The following is a 24,637-nucleotide window of genomic DNA, read 5'->3' as shown; positions in this document are numbered from 1 at the left end:
TAATTTTCGATTCTAATACATTCATATGTACATACGTTCATATGTTGGAACGAAAAATTTTAAAATCTTCAATTCTAATCCATTCATATATACATACACACATATATTCATATATACATTCATAGAAAGCTTAAAAAAAATTCCTCAGTAAGCTTTAAAAAAAATATACATACTACATACATATTTATGTACTTAAAATTTTTGCGAATTTTTCCAAACTATTATAAGAATATTTTTTTGGAAATTTTCTTTAAACTTTTATATAACATTTATCAGTTATATATTAAAAAAAAATAAAACACAAAATTTAAACAAAATAAAAAAAAAAATTTTTAAAATAATCCAAAAAAAGAAAAATACAACATCCAGGCAAGCATTGATCCAATAACCTTCTGGCTATGAGACTACCACGCTAACCACTAGGCTACGCAGTACCTTGAATTTCCCTTAATAATTCTATATTTTATTCATATATCGTATAACTCATCAAAAACCATCATATTTTACATTATATATATATAGCTACTTCTCAGGTGGTAAAAAGTACGGGTACTTCTAGAAGGGCTAGAGACATGGAACAAAAGGCATTAGATAGAGTTTTGCCTCCAGGGTCCCAGAAAAATCTGACATTGGAACTTTTTAGCCCCGAAATAGCTCTATTTTAAGATTTTCTGAAAAAATTTTTGTATAACAAAAGCACGTTTTTCTTTTATACTTTTTATAATTAGAAACACAAACCAAGAAATAAATGATACGGTTTTACGTTATTTTTATTATTAAAAACACAAACCGAGAAATAAATAATATTTGAAAATATAATGATCTCACATATTTTTGTTGCGGATAAACGAATTAATCTTAACGTAAATAAATGTCAGCTTTTATCAGACATCAGATGTTTTGTGACATCTGAATATTAATATTTCATTTGTTATTGTTTTGAACATTACGTTTCGTCAGCAAGCTTTAAAAAAATATATGTACATACAGAATATATGTATGTACGTATGTAGTTAGAATTTTATTTTTATTGTTCCAAACGGAAAACTGTAAAATGCTAAATTTTAATACATTTATATATACATACATATATTTGAATAAAATTATTATTTTGTTTTTGCCTAAACCTTTTCTTTATTTAAAAAAATTACATTCATATGTACATATATATATTTGAATACAATTATTATTTTATTTTAACCTAAACCTTTTCTTTATTTGAGAAATTTATTTATTATACATTCATAATAACGTGTGTTTGTGTTAATAATTTTATTTCTAATTTTTCCAACAGCAAAATTTCAAAATTTTCGATTCTAATACATTCATATGTACATACGTTCATATGTTGGAACGAAAAATTTTAAAATCTTCAATTCTAATCCATTCATATATACATACATACACACATGTATTCATATATACATACATACATATATTTTTACATACATAAATTATTATTTTGTTTTTGTTTCTTTTTTAATTTTCGATTCTAATACATTCATATGTACATACGTTCATATGTTGGAACGAAAAATTTTAAAATCTTCAATTCTAATCCATTCATATATACATACACACATATATTCATATATACATTCATAGAAAGCTTAAAAAAAATTCCTCAGTAAGCTTTAAAAAAAATATACATACTACATACATATTTATGTACTTAAAATTTTTGCGAATTTTTCCAAACTATTATAAGAATATTTTTTTGGAAATTTTCTTTAAACTTTTATATAACATTTATCAGTTATATATTAAAAAAAAATAAAACACAAAATTTAAACAAAATAAAAAAAAAAATTTTTAAAATAATCCAAAAAAAGAAAAATACAACATCCAGGCAAGCATTGATCCAATAACCTTCTGGCTATGAGACTACCACGCTAACCACTAGGCTACGCAGTACCTTGAATTTCCCTTAATAATTCTATATTTTATTCATATATCGTATAACTCATCAAAAACCATCATATTTTACATTATATATATATAGCTACTTCTCAGGTGGTAAAAAGTACGGGTACTTCTAGAAGGGCTAGAGACATGGAACAAAAGGCATTAGATAGAGTTTTGCCTCCAGGGTCCCAGAAAAATCTGACATTGGAACTTTTTAGCCCCGAAATAGCTCTATTTTAAGATTTTCTGAAAAAATTTTTGTATAACAAAAGCACGTTTTTCTTTTATACTTTTTATAATTAGAAACACAAACCAAGAAATAAATGATACGGTTTTACGTTATTTTTATTATTAAAAACACAAACCGAGAAATAAATAATATTTGAAAATATAATGATCTCACATATTTTTGTTGCGGATAAACGAATTAATCTTAACGTAAATAAATGTCAGCTTTTATCAGACATCAGATGTTTTGTGACATCTGAATATTAATATTTCATTTGTTATTGTTTTGAACATTACGTTTCGTCAGCAAGCTTTAAAAAAATATATGTACATACAGAATATATGTATGTACGTATGTAGTTAGAATTTTATTTTTATTGTTCCAAACGGAAAACTGTAAAATGCTAAATTTTAATACATTTATATATACATACATATATTTGAATAAAATTATTATTTTGTTTTTGCCTAAACCTTTTCTTTATTTAAAAAAATTACATTCATATGTACATATATATATTTGAATACAATTATTATTTTATTTTAACCTAAACCTTTTCTTTATTTGAGAAATTTATTTATTATACATTCATAATAACGTGTGTTTGTGTTAATAATTTTATTTCTAATTTTTCCAACAGCAAAATTTCAAAATTTTCGATTCTAATACATTCATATGTACATACGTTCATATGTTGGAACGAAAAATTTTAAAATCTTCAATTCTAATCCATTCATATATACATACATACACACATGTATTCATATATACATACATACATATATTTTTACATACATAAATTATTATTTTGTTTTTGTTTCTTTTTTAATTTTCGATTCTAATACATTCATATGTACATACGTTCATATGTTGGAACGAAAAATTTTAAAATCTTCAATTCTAATCCATTCATATATACATACACACATATATTCATATATACATTCATAGAAAGCTTAAAAAAAATTCCTCAGTAAGCTTTAAAAAAAATATACATACTACATACATATTTATGTACTTAAAATTTTTGCGAATTTTTCCAAACTATTATAAGAATATTTTTTTGGAAATTTTCTTTAAACTTTTATATAACATTTATCAGTTATATATTAAAAAAAAATAAAACACAAAATTTAAACAAAATAAAAAAAAAAATTTTTAAAATAATCCAAAAAAAGAAAAATACAACATCCAGGCAAGCATTGATCCAATAACCTTCTGGCTATGAGACTACCACGCTAACCACTAGGCTACGCAGTACCTTGAATTTCCCTTAATAATTCTATATTTTATTCATATATCGTATAACTCATCAAAAACCATCATATTTTACATTATATATATATAGCTACTTCTCAGGTGGTAAAAAGTACGGGTACTTCTAGAAGGGCTAGAGACATGGAACAAAAGGCATTAGATAGAGTTTTGCCTCCAGGGTCCCAGAAAAATCTGACATTGGAACTTTTTAGCCCCGAAATAGCTCTATTTTAAGATTTTCTGAAAAAATTTTTGTATAACAAAAGCACGTTTTTCTTTTATACTTTTTATAATTAGAAACACAAACCAAGAAATAAATGATACGGTTTTACGTTATTTTTATTATTAAAAACACAAACCGAGAAATAAATAATATTTGAAAATATAATGATCTCACATATTTTTGTTGCGGATAAACGAATTAATCTTAACGTAAATAAATGTCAGCTTTTATCAGACATCAGATGTTTTGTGACATCTGAATATTAATATTTCATTTGTTATTGTTTTGAACATTACGTTTCGTCAGCAAGCTTTAAAAAAATATATGTACATACAGAATATATGTATGTACGTATGTAGTTAGAATTTTATTTTTATTGTTCCAAACGGAAAACTGTAAAATGCTAAATTTTAATACATTTATATATACATACATATATTTGAATAAAATTATTATTTTGTTTTTGCCTAAACCTTTTCTTTATTTAAAAAAATTACATTCATATGTACATATATATATTTGAATACAATTATTATTTTATTTTAACCTAAACCTTTTCTTTATTTGAGAAATTTATTTATTATACATTCATAATAACGTGTGTTTGTGTTAATAATTTTATTTCTAATTTTTCCAACAGCAAAATTTCAAAATTTTCGATTCTAATACATTCATATGTACATACGTTCATATGTTGGAACGAAAAATTTTAAAATCTTCAATTCTAATCCATTCATATATACATACATACACACATGTATTCATATATACATACATACATATATTTTTACATACATAAATTATTATTTTGTTTTTGTTTCTTTTTTAATTTTCGATTCTAATACATTCATATGTACATACGTTCATATGTTGGAACGAAAAATTTTAAAATCTTCAATTCTAATCCATTCATATATACATACACACATATATTCATATATACATTCATAGAAAGCTTAAAAAAAATTCCTCAGTAAGCTTTAAAAAAAATATACATACTACATACATATTTATGTACTTAAAATTTTTGCGAATTTTTCCAAACTATTATAAGAATATTTTTTTGGAAATTTTCTTTAAACTTTTATATAACATTTATCAGTTATATATTAAAAAAAAATAAAACACAAAATTTAAACAAAATAAAAAAAAAAATTTTTAAAATAATCCAAAAAAAGAAAAATACAACATCCAGGCAAGCATTGATCCAATAACCTTCTGGCTATGAGACTACCACGCTAACCACTAGGCTACGCAGTACCTTGAATTTCCCTTAATAATTCTATATTTTATTCATATATCGTATAACTCATCAAAAACCATCATATTTTACATTATATATATATAGCTACTTCTCAGGTGGTAAAAAGTACGGGTACTTCTAGAAGGGCTAGAGACATGGAACAAAAGGCATTAGATAGAGTTTTGCCTCCAGGGTCCCAGAAAAATCTGACATTGGAACTTTTTAGCCCCGAAATAGCTCTATTTTAAGATTTTCTGAAAAAATTTTTGTATAACAAAAGCACGTTTTTCTTTTATACTTTTTATAATTAGAAACACAAACCAAGAAATAAATGATACGGTTTTACGTTATTTTTATTATTAAAAACACAAACCGAGAAATAAATAATATTTGAAAATATAATGATCTCACATATTTTTGTTGCGGATAAACGAATTAATCTTAACGTAAATAAATGTCAGCTTTTATCAGACATCAGATGTTTTGTGACATCTGAATATTAATATTTCATTTGTTATTGTTTTGAACATTACGTTTCGTCAGCAAGCTTTAAAAAAATATATGTACATACAGAATATATGTATGTACGTATGTAGTTAGAATTTTATTTTTATTGTTCCAAACGGAAAACTGTAAAATGCTAAATTTTAATACATTTATATATACATACATATATTTGAATAAAATTATTATTTTGTTTTTGCCTAAACCTTTTCTTTATTTAAAAAAATTACATTCATATGTACATATATATATTTGAATACAATTATTATTTTATTTTAACCTAAACCTTTTCTTTATTTGAGAAATTTATTTATTATACATTCATAATAACGTGTGTTTGTGTTAATAATTTTATTTCTAATTTTTCCAACAGCAAAATTTCAAAATTTTCGATTCTAATACATTCATATGTACATACGTTCATATGTTGGAACGAAAAATTTTAAAATCTTCAATTCTAATCCATTCATATATACATACATACACACATGTATTCATATATACATACATACATATATTTTTACATACATAAATTATTATTTTGTTTTTGTTTCTTTTTTAATTTTCGATTCTAATACATTCATATGTACATACGTTCATATGTTGGAACGAAAAATTTTAAAATCTTCAATTCTAATCCATTCATATATACATACACACATATATTCATATATACATTCATAGAAAGCTTAAAAAAAATTCCTCAGTAAGCTTTAAAAAAAATATACATACTACATACATATTTATGTACTTAAAATTTTTGCGAATTTTTCCAAACTATTATAAGAATATTTTTTTGGAAATTTTCTTTAAACTTTTATATAACATTTATCAGTTATATATTAAAAAAAAATAAAACACAAAATTTAAACAAAATAAAAAAAAAAATTTTTAAAATAATCCAAAAAAAGAAAAATACAACATCCAGGCAAGCATTGATCCAATAACCTTCTGGCTATGAGACTACCACGCTAACCACTAGGCTACGCAGTACCTTGAATTTCCCTTAATAATTCTATATTTTATTCATATATCGTATAACTCATCAAAAACCATCATATTTTACATTATATATATATAGCTACTTCTCAGGTGGTAAAAAGTACGGGTACTTCTAGAAGGGCTAGAGACATGGAACAAAAGGCATTAGATAGAGTTTTGCCTCCAGGGTCCCAGAAAAATCTGACATTGGAACTTTTTAGCCCCGAAATAGCTCTATTTTAAGATTTTCTGAAAAAATTTTTGTATAACAAAAGCACGTTTTTCTTTTATACTTTTTATAATTAGAAACACAAACCAAGAAATAAATGATACGGTTTTACGTTATTTTTATTATTAAAAACACAAACCGAGAAATAAATAATATTTGAAAATATAATGATCTCACATATTTTTGTTGCGGATAAACGAATTAATCTTAACGTAAATAAATGTCAGCTTTTATCAGACATCAGATGTTTTGTGACATCTGAATATTAATATTTCATTTGTTATTGTTTTGAACATTACGTTTCGTCAGCAAGCTTTAAAAAAATATATGTACATACAGAATATATGTATGTACGTATGTAGTTAGAATTTTATTTTTATTGTTCCAAACGGAAAACTGTAAAATGCTAAATTTTAATACATTTATATATACATACATATATTTGAATAAAATTATTATTTTGTTTTTGCCTAAACCTTTTCTTTATTTAAAAAAATTACATTCATATGTACATATATATATTTGAATACAATTATTATTTTATTTTAACCTAAACCTTTTCTTTATTTGAGAAATTTATTTATTATACATTCATAATAACGTGTGTTTGTGTTAATAATTTTATTTCTAATTTTTCCAACAGCAAAATTTCAAAATTTTCGATTCTAATACATTCATATGTACATACGTTCATATGTTGGAACGAAAAATTTTAAAATCTTCAATTCTAATCCATTCATATATACATACATACACACATGTATTCATATATACATACATACATATATTTTTACATACATAAATTATTATTTTGTTTTTGTTTCTTTTTTAATTTTCGATTCTAATACATTCATATGTACATACGTTCATATGTTGGAACGAAAAATTTTAAAATCTTCAATTCTAATCCATTCATATATACATACACACATATATTCATATATACATTCATAGAAAGCTTAAAAAAAATTCCTCAGTAAGCTTTAAAAAAAATATACATACTACATACATATTTATGTACTTAAAATTTTTGCGAATTTTTCCAAACTATTATAAGAATATTTTTTTGGAAATTTTCTTTAAACTTTTATATAACATTTATCAGTTATATATTAAAAAAAAATAAAACACAAAATTTAAACAAAATAAAAAAAAAAATTTTTAAAATAATCCAAAAAAAGAAAAATACAACATCCAGGCAAGCATTGATCCAATAACCTTCTGGCTATGAGACTACCACGCTAACCACTAGGCTACGCAGTACCTTGAATTTCCCTTAATAATTCTATATTTTATTCATATATCGTATAACTCATCAAAAACCATCATATTTTACATTATATATATATAGCTACTTCTCAGGTGGTAAAAAGTACGGGTACTTCTAGAAGGGCTAGAGACATGGAACAAAAGGCATTAGATAGAGTTTTGCCTCCAGGGTCCCAGAAAAAGCAAGAATTCCACCCGCCCTCCCCCTTCACCCCCTCCCAAGATGTTTTGTAACCGTTTTTTACAAAATGGTTTTACATCCTGTAGGGGTAATTTTTTACTTACTTTTGGAAGTATTAATATTGTATATAAATTCATTTTTGGAAGTGTGAGTTATAACAAAAAATGAAAACTTTCTTAAGAAAATTGTTTTAATAAAATCTACATGGTTTTATAATAAGTGTGTACATATGAATTTAGTTGTGCATTCTTTTCGGGATCTGTTGCAACATGTATTAGAAAGCAAAACATAAGTTTACATTAAACTCCTTGACAATATATTTTTAGCGTAAAATTTTATAAGAAAATGTTATTCTATTGCATTAAACTTTTTACAAGTAGGGTAAAATTTTTAGAACGGAAACTCGCTGATATTGATTTGGTAAGGGTGAAGGTTTTTTAATTTTATTTAAAAAAAAAATAAAATTATCAATAAAAAAAGTTGATCTGGCAAATCCCATTTTGCAGGGTTCGAACCTGAGACTTTTCGCATAGAAATCGTATGCAATACGTATTACCCTATATACGTTAGGATTGGTGTTAACTCATTCTACAGTCACGCGTTTTATTCGCATGTATTATAAACTTCAAATACATACGTGCATGAATTGTAGTTTATAATTAACAATAATTTATGGCTTAAAGTGTTTATTGTGAAAGGTATTTTACGATTTTATGCGACATAACTCAAAGTGAAGTTTTAAAATAAATTACTCAAAAGGTATTAGATTTCAAAGGAACTAATTATTTGTTTAATTATGTATTTTTGGGTAATTATTTCTCAGAACTTTTTTATTTTAAGTTTTAAGTTTTATCTTATTATTTATCAGGAAAAAACATATCTATATGTATATTATGGGTGTGTTTTTGAAGAAATAAAGTAAACTTAAAATATCTCAGCCACAGAATGGAACACAATTTCAAAACTACAGGCATCATACTTGCAAGGCTTGCAATGCAAGCACACACGACTAGTATTTATATACAAGTACATGAACTTCCGTTTCTTATAATCAGCTTTGTATATAGTCGTTTATTAAAAAATTTCAATAAAATTGTGACATAAAAAGAATTTTCAAAGAAGTTATACAATTTATTTTTATACTTCACGGTTTTAATGAATTTTTTAAGAAAACTCGTCTCAAACGTATTACAAAAATTCATTTTTCTTAAAATTTTAATTTTAATTTTATGAAATGACATTTTAGCTCACAGTATCAAAAGTGGATTTTTTTATTTTTACACTTGTTAGTGTATGCTAGATGCACTATTAATAATATTAGATAATTGTGTATTTTTATTAATTTTAAACACAATGTTGTTGTTAATACTTTATATACTGAAAATTACCGTTTATTAATCTGTCGGCATTTATTAAATACATTCAATGAAAGAGCAATACTATTTGATTTATTCTATTTTTTCCTCTCATTTCATATTGTAAACAGCGAGCACAATCAATAAAGTGCACATCAAATTCCATTTTGCAACATGTTTTGAATTCTTAATATTGCCAATATCAAATATCAATAATTCGAAATTGTTTTATTAATTAAATTTGAAATTGAGACGAGTTAAATCTCTCTCTATTATGCTATTATATAAACTCATGCTTATATTTAAGTGTATTTTACACCACAATATTGCACATCCATTGGTCACAAGGGTAATACGCTCATTTATTAGAGAAAAAATAAAAAAAAAATAATAAAAACAAATGTTTTTTTTCACTTTGTTAACATTTTAAATGTCATAACACCACGTGTGGTCATCGTAATAGAATATTATACAATTTAAAAAAAAACAAAAACAAAAGTTGAAAATAATTTCTTCGATAACAACATTTCATACAAAACAACTAAAACTAAATCTCATTCCACTATCACTTTCATTTGTAAGAGAAATTAAATTGAAACCGAAGAGAAAGAGTAAATTACAAAGAGCATATTATAAAAAGAAATTGCTTTGTTTTGTAAACACTCATGATGACAAAAGAAAAAAAAAACTAAAGCAATCAATTACGTTCACTTTCATACGCATCTTTATACCCATACGGACGTATGTTCGAAGAATATTACATATTTGCCTTGCAATTAACGCTAAGAAATAATAGTCTCAAATGTAATCAAAAGTGTATGTCTTTGGTCGTCATCGAATACTTTTGATCAAAGTCAATTTAGTCATATCTACCCGTTGCTCGTCCATCCGTCTGCCCCACAATAACTCAAAAACTAATTGAGCTAATCTCACCAAACTTAGCTAGCGAATGATCGAGACAGAAGTTCAAGTAATTGCCCTAAAACTTCTAAAGATATTTAGCTATTTCTTAGTAATTATTGAAGCTATAAGGTGTGTCAAAATTAAGAAAAAAATTTAGAAAGAGTTGACAAAACTTTATGTTTAATTTAAAAATATTAATTTAGACCTTTTTAATAATTATATTAATTAATCATTTAATAATTATATGAATTAAAATAGTTTTGACACAATTACATATTATCTACGCAGTGGGACTTATGTGTTATACAAAATGCTACACAGTTCACGAAGTTTATAATATTTTAGAATAGTATATGATTTTCGCTATAAATTTTGCGAAGAGCATATCCCAAATATTTTTACAAGAACGATTTTTTTCTAAATATTTTATTTTATTATAATAAGATATAGGTCATGAAAAGTGTTGAGCAAGATAATATTTGGTTGCTTCTTCCCCAATGATCGAAACTATTTAATATGAATATATAACAATCGTTACAGTTGTTAAATGAATCATAAATTGTTCAATGAGATCATTGACTTAATTATCCGAGGAATTGACTTAATTGTTTTGTGCAAGAGATCAAATAATATTATGTGCAATTCAAAAGGGGTCTAATATAAAACACAAATCCATAGTATAAAACATTAATTTATTTATGCAAAACTAAAAATTAATTTTACAAAAAATTGTACCGAAAATTAACCATAAATGGTAAATGTGTTGCACCTTTAATTCAAACATCTTAGAAAACCAAAAAAATAAAAACGAAAATACCTCAGTACCTAAATAAATGTGTAGGCATTAATACTCGTATTGCATAGAATTGTAAATGCGCTCAAATAATTTTATTTTATGAATAAAAGGATAATGAACTATTGTTTTTAATATTATTGATAGAAGTAACAAAATTTGTTCACATGTTATACTCAAATTCTCTTAAAAGTTCTTGTAATATCAAATATTAGTACCTATACATACACTTAAACAAATGACAAATAAAAGACACAGAGAATTACAAGTGTAACCTATACAATTTTTATTGAATAAAAATTAATATTAAATTTAAACTCTTTTCATATATAGTTGTCTTACATAACAATGGGTGGTAATCGTATAAATATCAAATTGTGTTAAAATTATTTTGACAATTATTTTGACAAATATTCAATTAATATTTGAAAATTTTGAAATTTCTATAAAATTTTTATTTTATACAATACAATAATCCGGATAACTATAGCATGTTTATAAAGGCGCCGCTGGCGCATAAATTTTTTTAAGGATTCGATTATCTTTCCTTTTCATTTAAGATTATCGATGTAGTGTCTCGACACAATGAACTAAATAATATACTCAAAGGCACCAATAAAATTAAATTTGCAGTATTAAATGCGAAAATAACTTACAGCCTATATCGAAGTTTGTTCAAAATAATTTAAAATCAATTTAAAATTAATTCAAAAGTAGCATTAATTTTTTATTTTGCTTTCCTTATAGTCGATTAAATCGATTAACATGACAGATATTTGAAAATGTTAAAATAATAATAAATATAAAAGAAAAAGAAAAACCATAAAATGCGAATAAAAGAGAAAATAAGAAAAACGAATGAAAAAATCTCATGAAACGATCGCGCTTCTTGATGATGGCACTGGCACATTAGTGTAAACGCCCGATTAAAATTAAAATTGTTTTAATATTTTGCAATAAATAAAAACAAAATAAACAAAATAACAAATATAAACAAAATGGCTCATTAAAACATTTGAAATGCTTTAAAATTCCAAAATTCAAATTGTATATTTAAGATGAGAGAATCTCACGGTTTATTAAAAAATCTTCTTCCAAAATATTTTGATTTTGTTTAACTATGTGTCAATATTGTAAAGTGTTTTTCAATTATGACAACGTTTAACTTAAAATTTTAAATTCATTTGATTCTCAAATTGTTTTTTCCGTACGATAAGATTTTAATGTTAAAATTCCTACAGATAAGGGAGATAAAGAAGTATTGAGTCCGAATCTTCATTTTCTAAATTTGTCAATTTTTGTCAAGTTTTGAATATCGACTCAATTACAAAACTCCCCAAACATTTATTCTTTTAGCGAAAACGAGCAGCAATCCAGAAAAAATTGCTGTCTCTCTTTCACTTGAAAATTACGTGACACTAGTAAATTTCATATTTTTTTAGAGAGTATTAAAACGAAATAGAATAAGATGAGATTTTTCGCTATTAATCAACATTGTAAGCAATATAAATTATTGCCCCTATATCTAAAATATTTCATCTGAATTCAAATTGTATTGGAATACCCTTTACATTAAAATATACAAAAGTATACATGCATACATAATGAAAAATCGTATTCAATTCTAATAAGTTGTAGTTTTTCTTATTTTTTTTTAAGCTCACTTTTAAATTCAACAATATTAAATAAAATGAATCGAGATTTTGTTAAAGTAAAATGATGTGTTTAACAGCACTAGCGCAAGAAAAAAAGAATTGTTTTGTCTGAAGCACGTTCTTGATAAGTTTAGTAGACGACAATTTAAAAAAACAAAAACAGAAGACTTCAACGCTAAATATGTAATAATAATTTATTAGTATATACTTGTATACTCGCTTTTGTATGATACCCAATGAGACTTTTTAGTACAATTAATATTGTTACCAATCATTTAACAAAATGTCAAGGAATGTATTTATTTAATGATTATGTTTAAGTTGTTTGATAAGAAATCGGGGAAGTTTTAAATTTGGCCATTTTGTGTATGGTGAAAAATAATGTTTCCAATTCCATTTTCAATCATTTGAACAGAAATATTACTAACGGAATATTTTTCTCATTATTTTATCGATTAATTTTTGATTTATATGAGAGTAGCTTTCAAAAAGTTTAATGACAGAAATAAAAAAATGTGACTTTTTATAACTCAGTGTATACGTGTTACAAAACATTTGTAAAAAAAATAATGTGCAAAATCTAAAAATTTTAAATATTAACTTCGCAAACGGCCACACTTATTAATAAATAGCAGTACTTTTATACAATTACAGTGCCTTTAGTTGAACTATTGTCATCATCATCCTATTTAATACAATAAGAGTAAAAATTTTTACTTGTTACGAAAAAAGAATTTCTACTAAAAATATCTACTGGGAAAATGCATGGCACGGTACTTGTTTTGATTCGTTATTAATATGGTAAAAATATTTAATAATATGTAAAATTTATGTTTGATTGTAGTTCACGTTGTTCAATATAAAAAATATATCACAAATTTTTCCTATTCATATGCGAAGCTATATAAAACATTTGGTGCATATAAGGGACTTACAGAATAGTTAGTTTAAGATTATGTAAAAAGAAAAAGATGCGCCTAATATTTAAGGATGAAATTCTTTATGGGTTTTTATTAGTGGGTATTATTGTTGGGTAGAAAAGTGCAATAATTTCGAAGAAGGCGTTATAATTTTTCTTATTTTTTTTTTCTTTCTTTTTAAAGACTTGCATTTTGTTTCAATATTTAAATAATTTTTATTCCATATTATGTAATAAATGCTTATTATTGCAACATATGTACATTTTTATATGTGCATGATTTTGTGAAAATTAGCAATACTACTAAGGCAATAGCACTATCGTAACAGCGACAATATTAGATAAAATTAATAAATTTAAAAATTTTTTCTATTTTTCTATTCCAATTATGCTCTTAAGGCGATAATATTGTAGGATCATTATGAGTAGAAATTTTCCTTACCAAACTCTGCCATGTTTTTTCGATGTGTTAACTTTCAACTGCCAATATTTACGACTCAAATATTTTAACAATATTATTTTGGGTTTCGTGTCAAAGCGCAAGTTGTGTATAGTTCTATAAGAAATCCTTTACAGCGGAAACTATGATAAAAGCTTTGGTTTTACAAAAATATTTTCTAATCAGAAATTCAAAACTATTAATACAACTGGAATTCTAATTTTATTATTTGTAACGGTCGTGAAAAAACCACCTACAATTTTGTAAATAATTTTTAAATTTACATAAAATTTTTAAATACTTTTACAATATAAAATATAGAGCAATATTTGAAACGACCTTCAAAGGTTATTCCTATAAATCTTCTATGTATAGTGAAAATTTATAAATTACACTTTTACTTTTTGAACATAATTTTGAGGGCAATAATAAATTTTTTTTTAATCCGCATTTTTAACCTTTACTACTTAAAACTTACTTAAGGCAACAAGCTTGAATTTTTTTATATTATTTTCTTTTTTTTTTACATAATTTCAATTTCAATAGAATTGTAAAAAAAAAAAATTTGCATATTTTCTTAAGATTTACAAAATACTTGTAATAATAATTTTGTTGCTTACTGTCCATTTTGTTTATGCTTTTAATTTCAACCGAGTAAGGGAAAAACTTCACCGTATTTTGAATTGACATTGATAAACGAGTTTAAGGCTCTGTGTACAATACAGTAGGGATGTTTAAGGTCATTTTGTTTTTGTATTCAATAAACAAATTTAGAGAATCTAAAGAGTCGGCCAGTTTGGTAGTTTTCTACATCATTGAATTTTTCTATAGTATAACAGTTTGATCCTTATACATTAAATCTGTCTAACAATCTTCCAATAATTAAAAAATTTTTTGTTAAAATGTTTGACCATTACTTTTAAATTTCTATTAGATTATTTTTTGTTTTTCTACGAAATTTAAACATGCATTACTTTGTAGTGCTACAATTATTTTTTTATATCTGCAATATTATTATTAAATATATTGTTATACAAATTTTTATATTTTCGTAATATTAATTAACTTAGTTCTTATAAGTGTAAAAATGTATTGCAAGAGTTTGATGTTAAAATAATATCTTAAGAAAAATCTTCCTTTTATACCATATAATTATATTGTTATAATATTTTAATACATATATAGTTGTAATAATTTATAGGTAGCAACACATATATAATATTATATATACTTATTTTAAATATTTTTAAATTAAAAAAATTTTAAGTGAAAATCTTCGCACACACTATTACCCAAGAGCTTTAGAAAAAATATATATATATTATACACCTTATATATTTTGCATATACAATTAATCAAATATTTCTGCTCTTATAATTGCAGGTTCATAAAGAGTGCAAGAAAATTAAAATAAAATGAACAAAAATATAACACAATATTCTTCTTTATTAAAAAAAAAAAAAAAAAGAATTTATTAACTCAGACACTAACCAAATTTACCCACTAACATAATTGAGTTAGAAATAATTAAGTACAGAAAAGCTCATATATGTACCTATAAGTAGAAGCATGCAGAGATAAAAGTAAATAATTGGATCATCTAGTCGTGTTCACTGAATATTACAATATAACAATTATGTTCATCCAATATCCAAAACGTGCTCAACACGTTTTTCTTTTTATTTTTTCATCAATCTGTTATACACATTTCATATACTTATATACAGATTTTTGATATTAAAGCTATAAATTAAAATTAAAATTTATAACTATATAACATTTTAGCACCTTAACGTATAATAAACATTAAAATAATTATTGTATATTTAAAAAAAAAAAAACTGAATTCTTGTTAAAGGTTTTGCTCTGTTGTAGTTTGAGAAAATGTTGAGAAAAATTATGATTTTTCTTCTTATAAGTTTTGCTTTTTTTGTTTTTTTGTAAATTTTCCTTTTTTGATAATAATTTTTGTCTAATTATGGAGTAGAGATGCGACGTTTTATGTTATACTTAGCTTTATATTTCTTATACTCGTTTATAATGAAATGATTCCATTGTACAAAATGTACAAAAAAAAATCTAACGACTATGATGCTTTTAAAGTAATAATATATAAATAAAATAATTTTCTTTTCTTGATTCTTTTTACATTATAAACTCCTGAACTATAAATAAAGACAAAAAATTTACTTCTACCTACGCATAACTCTCCTTAGTAAATAGCATTTTTATTTATTAAAAATATATATATACAATATACATGGTGTGTTCTTCTATTATAATTTCGGAAACTTAATTGAAATATTCAATTTTATTAGAGAACAAGCAAAACATATTTAAAAATAAATGTTTTCAATGATCGAAAATGAATTCCTTTATATATTTTAGTTCCTATATAAATTGGGAGTATTTGACAAAATTTAAAAATTTCTGTTATACATTTGTAATTATATGAGAATAGTTTCAGTCTTTGACCTTTAGTAGATATTTATTTTTTTTTTTAAATTTGTAAAATAACTTGAAATTTCAACAATCATACTGGACTATATCCGCAATTGCAATACAATAGCAAAAAAAATTTGTTACTCTCTTAATATTAATTTAATACTTTTAGAATTTGATTTTTCAACTGTTTTTATTTATTAACATCATTTATACAATTACGTTTAATTATTACTTTAATTTAGTTTAAAACTTTATTCTCCATTTAACAGAATTTAAAGAGAATATTAATTGTAACAAAATTTTATAAAAACTGTTATACATTGTTATTTTAAATTGATTCAAATGAGAAATTTCAATATTAATTAATAATACTCAAAATGAATAGATTATAAAACTCATATTGAAATATATTATTAATAGTATGTACTCCTGCAAAACTGCATCCTCTCCAAGGAATATTAGTAAGTATACTAACAAACTATTTAAATTTAGCCTGTTAAAATGTCCCTTCAAATTTCCTAATATTAATGAAACATCCTGTAAAAATGATAAAAAATATATTTTTTCCCAATAAAATAGTTTAAAAACTGTTATACGTATTCACTCGATCAATGAAAAGTAAAAGATTATTATTGAAAATGGCAATGTAATTAAAATTATAGCTAAAATTTTAACGTAAATATTTTAATTCTTAGTGAGAAGTAATTGTTACGACAGTATATAAAAATATCATACAAAAACTATGCTTATGTTTTTTTTTTATTGTATAAAGCAATGGCATAGTCACTTTGTTTAATAACATTCACAAAAGTACGTGCCTCATGATCGCGTGGTTTAAGTTGATAAAATTTTAAGAGTATAATATCGGTTACATGAAAAAACAAAACCTGGAATTTCTTTTGTGAATAATATTAATATACAATAGTTGACAATAAACGAAACCAGTTACCAAATATGAAATTAGTTATAAATTTACTTACCATATTATATGGGTTTTAGATTCGAGAAGAAATCTCTATTGAATAATAAGCAATTTTAATTGTGTATATGAAAGTATCGCAAATATTTATTACACCTTATTATTTGGTCAAAATTATTATTATAACATTGATTATAAGCAAGGTGACAAATTAATAACTTGACTGGACAATCAAATTATGGCATTCAAATTAAAATATCATATCTAATCTAGTATGTAGTTATGCTACGAGCTATCTACTGTACAGATGACCATTGCAGTTGAATAACTATATTAGAAATTCTTATGAATAATAACAAAGTACAATTGCTTTCTCATAACACTTTAATAATATAATAGTTTTCGAATTTAATATTAGTAAATGCTTATTAATGTTGATATAACTTAAATTTTATATATTTTTATAAATTTTATATTTTATAAATGAAAATTTAATATCTTTTTTCAGAAAGGAAGTAATCAGTTACTCAACATGGTATAATCATTTTCAAAGATCATCTACCTCTAAAATACAACATAATTTCCGTTTTGGTTTTCCTATACTTTTCCTATATAACAAAACTTGAACTAATCGGAACTCAACAATATAGATCACATTTTTGTGATTAAAAAAGTGAAAAGTGAAAATTGTAAATTTTGTAAAATTTTAGGTAATTGAATAACAAAAAAATTTATTCGTTACCAAAATTTACGATTTTGATTATTTTAATGCTATAATTTGAATAAAAATGAACTTTATTGTCTGTAGTCTATAATTTAATTTACATTAAGTTATGGGATAAAAGATATTTTTATATTATTTGAATATTTATTGTTATACAACTTTAATATACAAGTTTGAATGTATTATAAAATTCATATTTAAAGTACTTGAAACAATAAATAAATTTTACACTAATTAATTGCAGAGTCAAAATGCATCTAATATTTATTAAGCTCTAAAAATCCAAACTACATTACCAGCAACATATTGCTGGTGATGCAGTCTGACAGTTAATGAAATTCAACTTATTTATTGCGCTTTTCTTTTTAGTTTATTTTCGATTGGATTTAGTGATCCATTAAAAATTTAACTAAAAAATATTTGAAGTACAATTGTTGAATATGCAGTGTGAATAATATTAAAACATAAAAAATAAAAAATATACAATTAATTCTAAAAATCTTAATAATAAAATATTACATAAGTGCATTTTCATTCAATATATTAGAGTGATTAAGAAAATTACCTAAAGATTCATTAAAATGCATAAATATTTTAAAATTTATAATAATTCATTGAAGCATACGTCATCCCTGAGCTACTAAATTTTCCACAAATTTATGTATTTAATTGAAATATGTTAAAAATATTTTTAACAAAAAATATATATATTCATATGTATTTACAGAAATCATTGTAGAAAAAAAATTACATACATTTTTTAATTCATCACACCACAAGAGTATTCCAACGTGTTTTTATTTTAACAACTGACCAGATTATAACGCCATCATATCATATTAAAATTAAAATATTCGCGGATTAATGTTCAGAAAAAAAAGATTATTATGAATTATTTTGACACCCAAGTACATACAGCATATTAATAAATGTATAAAAAGATGTTGACAAATCAATGACTGAATAAATTTTCCTACTGTGTATGTTATTGTACGTATACCGAGCTAACTAAATTGACGGTAATTATTGGTCTTTATGGATTATGAAGGTATTTATTGGTATTCTAAAAGTTTGTGCAAAAAATTATAGAATTGGAAGAAAATTTGAATTTTTGATTACTGTCTACATTTAAGATTAATAATATTTGAGGGAAAAAAAATCGTCCATTTTAACTATATTTTTATTGATAAACAATTTATATTAGATATTTAGGCAAGTTATAGCAACAATATAAATTTATTCAATATGGTTATTATTTAATAAATTAATTTCATTAAAATTTAATAGATCTGAATAGACTCCATTTGTTTTATTAATATTCCCATACCAATTAAAGCCCAACATAAAAAATAACTGAAACTAGTACTATAACTAAGGCTAGTATACAATTACTGTAAGAAATCAATTTGAAAAATTGCACTATAACTCTATTATTTTTTCGAATATTATTTCCTAATATTTTTAAATATTATGATTAATGACAATTCTATATGAGTTCCAAAAGTATATAGTAAAAATAATTACCATCTCACCTGTTACACAAATCCCTAATGATTAATGAATATTCAATGTAAATTAAAAATTTATTTTACATGCGGTCTTTATAACATCTAATTTTAATTATGTGATTTTTTCTATTAAAAATTTCCCATTAAAATATCAACATTTCATTAATAAAAACAAAAATTCAAAAATATTAATAATTTTTACTTAAGTTTTAATTAATCTCAATGGTTTATTGCTTTTGTTGCAAAATAATATTCTTAAACAAATTATATTATGTGTGTGTGTATGTATATTTACATTACCGTGCAATGAGAAGAAAATCAATTGTGTCACATACAGCGCACTCTATATTGTGACATAAATTAGTCAATAAATTATAATGACAATCATTATTAGCTATAATTAATCAAATGTCAATTGTGCTGTTAATTATTGAAAATATTTAAATTATAAAGTTAATCTTTCTGTTGTTTCTTGTTTTTTTATTAAAATGCGGAAATAAATTTTAAAAAATATAAAGAATTTTGCTTTTGGCATTTTCTATATTGAATATCAATTTAAATGTCTTCATCGATGACATTAATAATATTAATTATTTTTGCAAAATATATTTAAAATGTAATTACAAGAATATTACAACAAGAATATTGAGTGATGATAAGCACTAAATTTAAGAATTTTTTTTTTATTATTTTAGGTATTTTTTAAACAAACAAACGCGTAATTTGTTCCGTATGCAGACAATCTTATTCTTATTGAGAAAAGTTTTGAAATTTTTTTAAGTATTTAATTTATTTGTTAATTTTGCTACATTTTTTTACAGGAATGCATTAATTTATTTGATTTTTAATTAAAAAACTCTGTATCAAAAATGATTAAAAGGATGCAGTTCATTTCTACACCGGCAAAACAGCTGAGATTCGTCCAAGTGAATTTTTGTTGCAATCGACAACATGATTTTGTTTTTATTAATATAAACCGAGTTGAATATGGTATAAGAAGTGTTACGCTTCATTTAACAAAGCCGAATCAACAATATCTTAAATATTTAATTGGTATGCATTGAATTTGTTTTGAACCCCCAAAGGTATGCATTATTAGAAAGTCTAGATAGTTAACCAATAATTTAAAGCATTTATATTAACCTTTGACCGACAAGATCGTAGACAAATTTTGCTTGCGCCTTCCGCTTTTTCTTTTGTAATCTCTTCCTTATACTTCTCTTTCACACTTTTATTTGTCTTTGCAAATTAGTCATGCGTAAAATATTTACGAGAAATTGGAAAAGAATTATTTTAAAAATTAATATCAAGTCGACGCATTTGTTAAAAATTTCATCTCGTACTTTAAAGTTTAAAGTAAATTTTTTGTTTTATTGTCAAAAAAAAAAACTCTCTACCAAAATTCAAATGTCTCAATTTACCTAACTAAATTTTCCTAAAACAACATACAAACAACATAACTAAAATAATTTAAATGAAAAATTTCAATATAGTTCAGTTGATGACCTTCAAATCAAACCTTTATCTACACAACATGGTAACGATTTTATTTCAAAATCTAAAAATACTCAAAGTGTATGTCAAAATCTAGAGTAAAATTTTATTTACTTAAAAAAACAGTTATATTGTTAATTTTAAATAAAATTAATTTACTTTTAATAACATCAACCACATATTTTTTTTATATTTACAATAAATTCAATTAATTGGCAATTTTATTGAAATAACAGAAAATTTAATTGAAAATTTAAATTAAAAGATTATAATTTTAATTTGAAATTCATAAAATTTAATTATTTTACATGATCTAGAAATAGGCGAGAAAATTGAGAAAAAGAAGTGGAAGCAAGAAAAAAAAAAATAACAAATTATTCACAAATCATCGTGAATTTTTAAAGGGCTGATCAAAAAATTTCACACAATTACCAACATTAAAACGCTCGCTCGTATACAAAATACAAGTGATTCAAAAAAAAAAACTCTTTAGCAATATTTTGACCTGAATATTAAGACATAGAAATATTAATTTTTTCTTGTTTTTCTTCTTCTTTTTTTTTTAGACCTTTCATTGCATTTGGTTTTTCATTATGAAGTTTAATCGTTCAACTATATGCTGATGGTTTATGTTGTCTTTTTGTATGGGTATGTTGTCTTTTTGTATTTTGTATGATAAATGTTCGATTTTCAGACTACTTAATCAAAAGTCATCACTATGCAAAAAATATTAAAATTACGAGTATTATGTGTATTTAAAACATTGGGATGGTACCTGGTGAAGAACTCTTGAATTGCATTTGAAATCATTAATATTAAATTAAAGTTAGGCATTTTATTAATTTAGTTTTCCAGAAAATAGAGCCAAATTCAATTTTGGAAAGACCTAAACAGTACTATGTGTTGTAAGATAAAATTTAATTTTTTTTCGACCTACAAATCAGTACTGAGTAAAACAGAGATTTGACCCAGCAATTAATTGTCATCAATTTATATATTTGGAAGTTGGTAATTTTTGTCTATCAGGTTTAGTGGATAGGGCTCTTAAGCGACTTTCCATCGTATTCTATACCGTGTTAAATTGAAACAGTCCACGCCAGTAATGCATAACTGCAGCCATAAATTTTGCTGTTAATCACAACTGTTATTCAAAGCTTTATAAAAAATTTAAATATATTAATAAAACTTTTACATTTGCTTGAAAATATTGTTCACGGTTCACGATTCAGGACCATTAACAAAAACAATAAATTTAATTAGTAATCATACTTTTATTTTATAGTAAATTTACACTTATATTCGCACATTTGTCTACTTTTTTTAATAAAGTCACTATAATGTACATTAACAAAAGTTATAATAAATAAATAATTAATTATTAACTAAATTAAAATACAATAATTAAATTTTAAGTTTCTATTATTCTAAAAGTTGAATATTATTTGTACTCAAAATTTCTTGTAAAAATTTTTTGTAGAAAAATTCTCAATTTCAAACGTTTGCATTTTTACTTATCCAACTTCTATAATTTGCTACTTTAGCATATACACCAGGATATCTAGGACGAGCACAACCATTTCCCCATGAAACAACACCGATTAATATTGGTTCACCACCATTGAAAACTATTAATGGTCCACCGGAATCACCTTTAAAGAAAATATGCGTTAAAATAATGTAATTACATAAAAAAAAAACATTAATATACTATAAATACCTTGGCAAGAATCACGTCCACCAGCTGAAACACCAGCACATAACATTCCTTCAGTAATTGGTTCTGGATAATATGCGTTTCTGCATGTTGTTTGATCAACAACTAAAATTGATACATAATTTAAAGCACCCGATGAACTTCCACCTTCACGTAATGCTCCCCAACCACTAACAAAAGCAACATTTCCAATTTTTGTACTATTAAAATTATTTAAATTATTATCTAAATTGATTGCTTGAATTTTTGTTGAATATTTAAGTTTATCATTTAAAATTAGAATTGCTATATCATTATCGTGTTCAGTGGTGGTACGATAACCAGTATGTATTATAATTTTGGAAATTTTTACATCAGTTCCCGGACTATCTCTATATGTTGTTCCAGCTCTCACAATCATTTGATTACGATTAATACCGGTAACACAATGTGCAGCTGTTAAAACAACATTCTCAGATATTATAGAACCACCACATCTATGTCTATTTTGATAACGTAATGAAACTTGATGTGGAAATTGTTGTATCGTTGTAGATGCTCCACCAACAATCCGTCCATCTGGTACACTATATAATGTGTATGAAAATGATTTTTGAATGCTCATTAGAGCAATTAAAACGGAAATAACTATCATTTTTATATCACGAAATTAAATTATATTATTTACGTTATTATATTCAAAAAAAGAAAATTATTTTGGTGGTTCTTAAAACTGATGATATTTGGAACTGAATGATTTTAGAAATAATTTTATTCCTTTTATATACATAATTTTTTATTTACTTAAATATTTTAATTACGCATTATAATTTTTAAGGACATCAATCTAACGGTAATTGAACTTTTTGATAAAATTAAGAAAATTATTTTTATTTCCGTATTTCTAAACAAAATTTTAATATTATCAAAAGTCATTGAAAATTTTAAGAAATCATAAGTAATTCCAGTAACTGCGTCATTATATACATTTAATTATTGAAATCAAGATTGTGTGTATGTAGAATTTGTCAAATGAATATCACTATATGCGTCATATACGTGAAGAAAAAGATACTGAAAGCTCTCTATTAGCATACTTTAGAGTAAATATAATTAATTTATCGTTTTTTATCATAGTCTAGTCAAAGATTACTAATCTAATCCATTACATAATGTTGTAATGAGTTCAAAGTACCTACTGTATTTTCACATTCATACGTACAAGTAAGTGTTTATACAATATAAAAATAAAAATTTTTTTTATTCATAAGATCATAAAATTATGAATACATTCAAGCTGGCAATGCTATTTATTTGAAAGTATACTTTTATAGTATTACATATTAGACTAGAAAGTAGCTTCTTTTGAGAACTTTCCTAGATTTGCAAGTTAGACGCCACATTCCAAGTTTAAATAATGAAGAAAGACAGAAAAAACTTCAATGATTTTTCTCGAAACATATGACACAATCATTTACATCAATAGCCTGGAAAACTACATTTTCGACTGCTATAAGATATTTGAATTTATTAAGAATTAGCAAGACCCAATTAAGAGCTGGTCGGAATCTCTAATCTTGGATGTAAAATAGCTTAATAATAGCTTAATAAGTTTTAATAGCAAATTTTTGTTTTGTCATATTTTTTAAGCCATAAACTTTGAATATTTTATTCACAATAGCAGTAAAATTCTACCAATATTTTCAAACTTTAATATAATTTTTCCAATTAAAACTATGATGATTTATCAATTTAGAATTATATTAAAA

General features: G+C 23.8%; 1 protein-coding gene across 1 annotated transcript; it reads right to left on the bottom strand.

The window, feature by feature from the left end:
* Positions 1–22,666: 22,666 nt before the first annotated feature.
* LOC129612574 (trypsin delta-like) lies at positions 22,667–23,523 on the bottom strand. Its single transcript, XM_055526242.1, has 2 exons — positions 22,893–23,523; positions 22,667–22,824 (listed from the first exon to the last, which is right to left on the bottom strand). The coding sequence occupies exons 1-2, from the start codon at positions 23,521–23,523 to the stop codon at positions 22,667–22,669; spliced, it is 789 nt and encodes a 262-aa protein (XP_055382217.1).
* Positions 23,524–24,637: the final 1,114 nt, after the last annotated feature.

This window comes from Condylostylus longicornis, unplaced genomic scaffold, assembly GCF_029603195.1.
Source record: "Condylostylus longicornis isolate FDR11 unplaced genomic scaffold, ASM2960319v2 ptg000075l, whole genome shotgun sequence".
Taxonomy (NCBI): Eukaryota; Metazoa; Arthropoda; class Insecta; order Diptera; family Dolichopodidae; genus Condylostylus; species Condylostylus longicornis.
The sequence above is the reverse complement of the archived record's forward strand: the minus strand, read 5'-3'. Positions and strand labels throughout refer to the sequence as shown.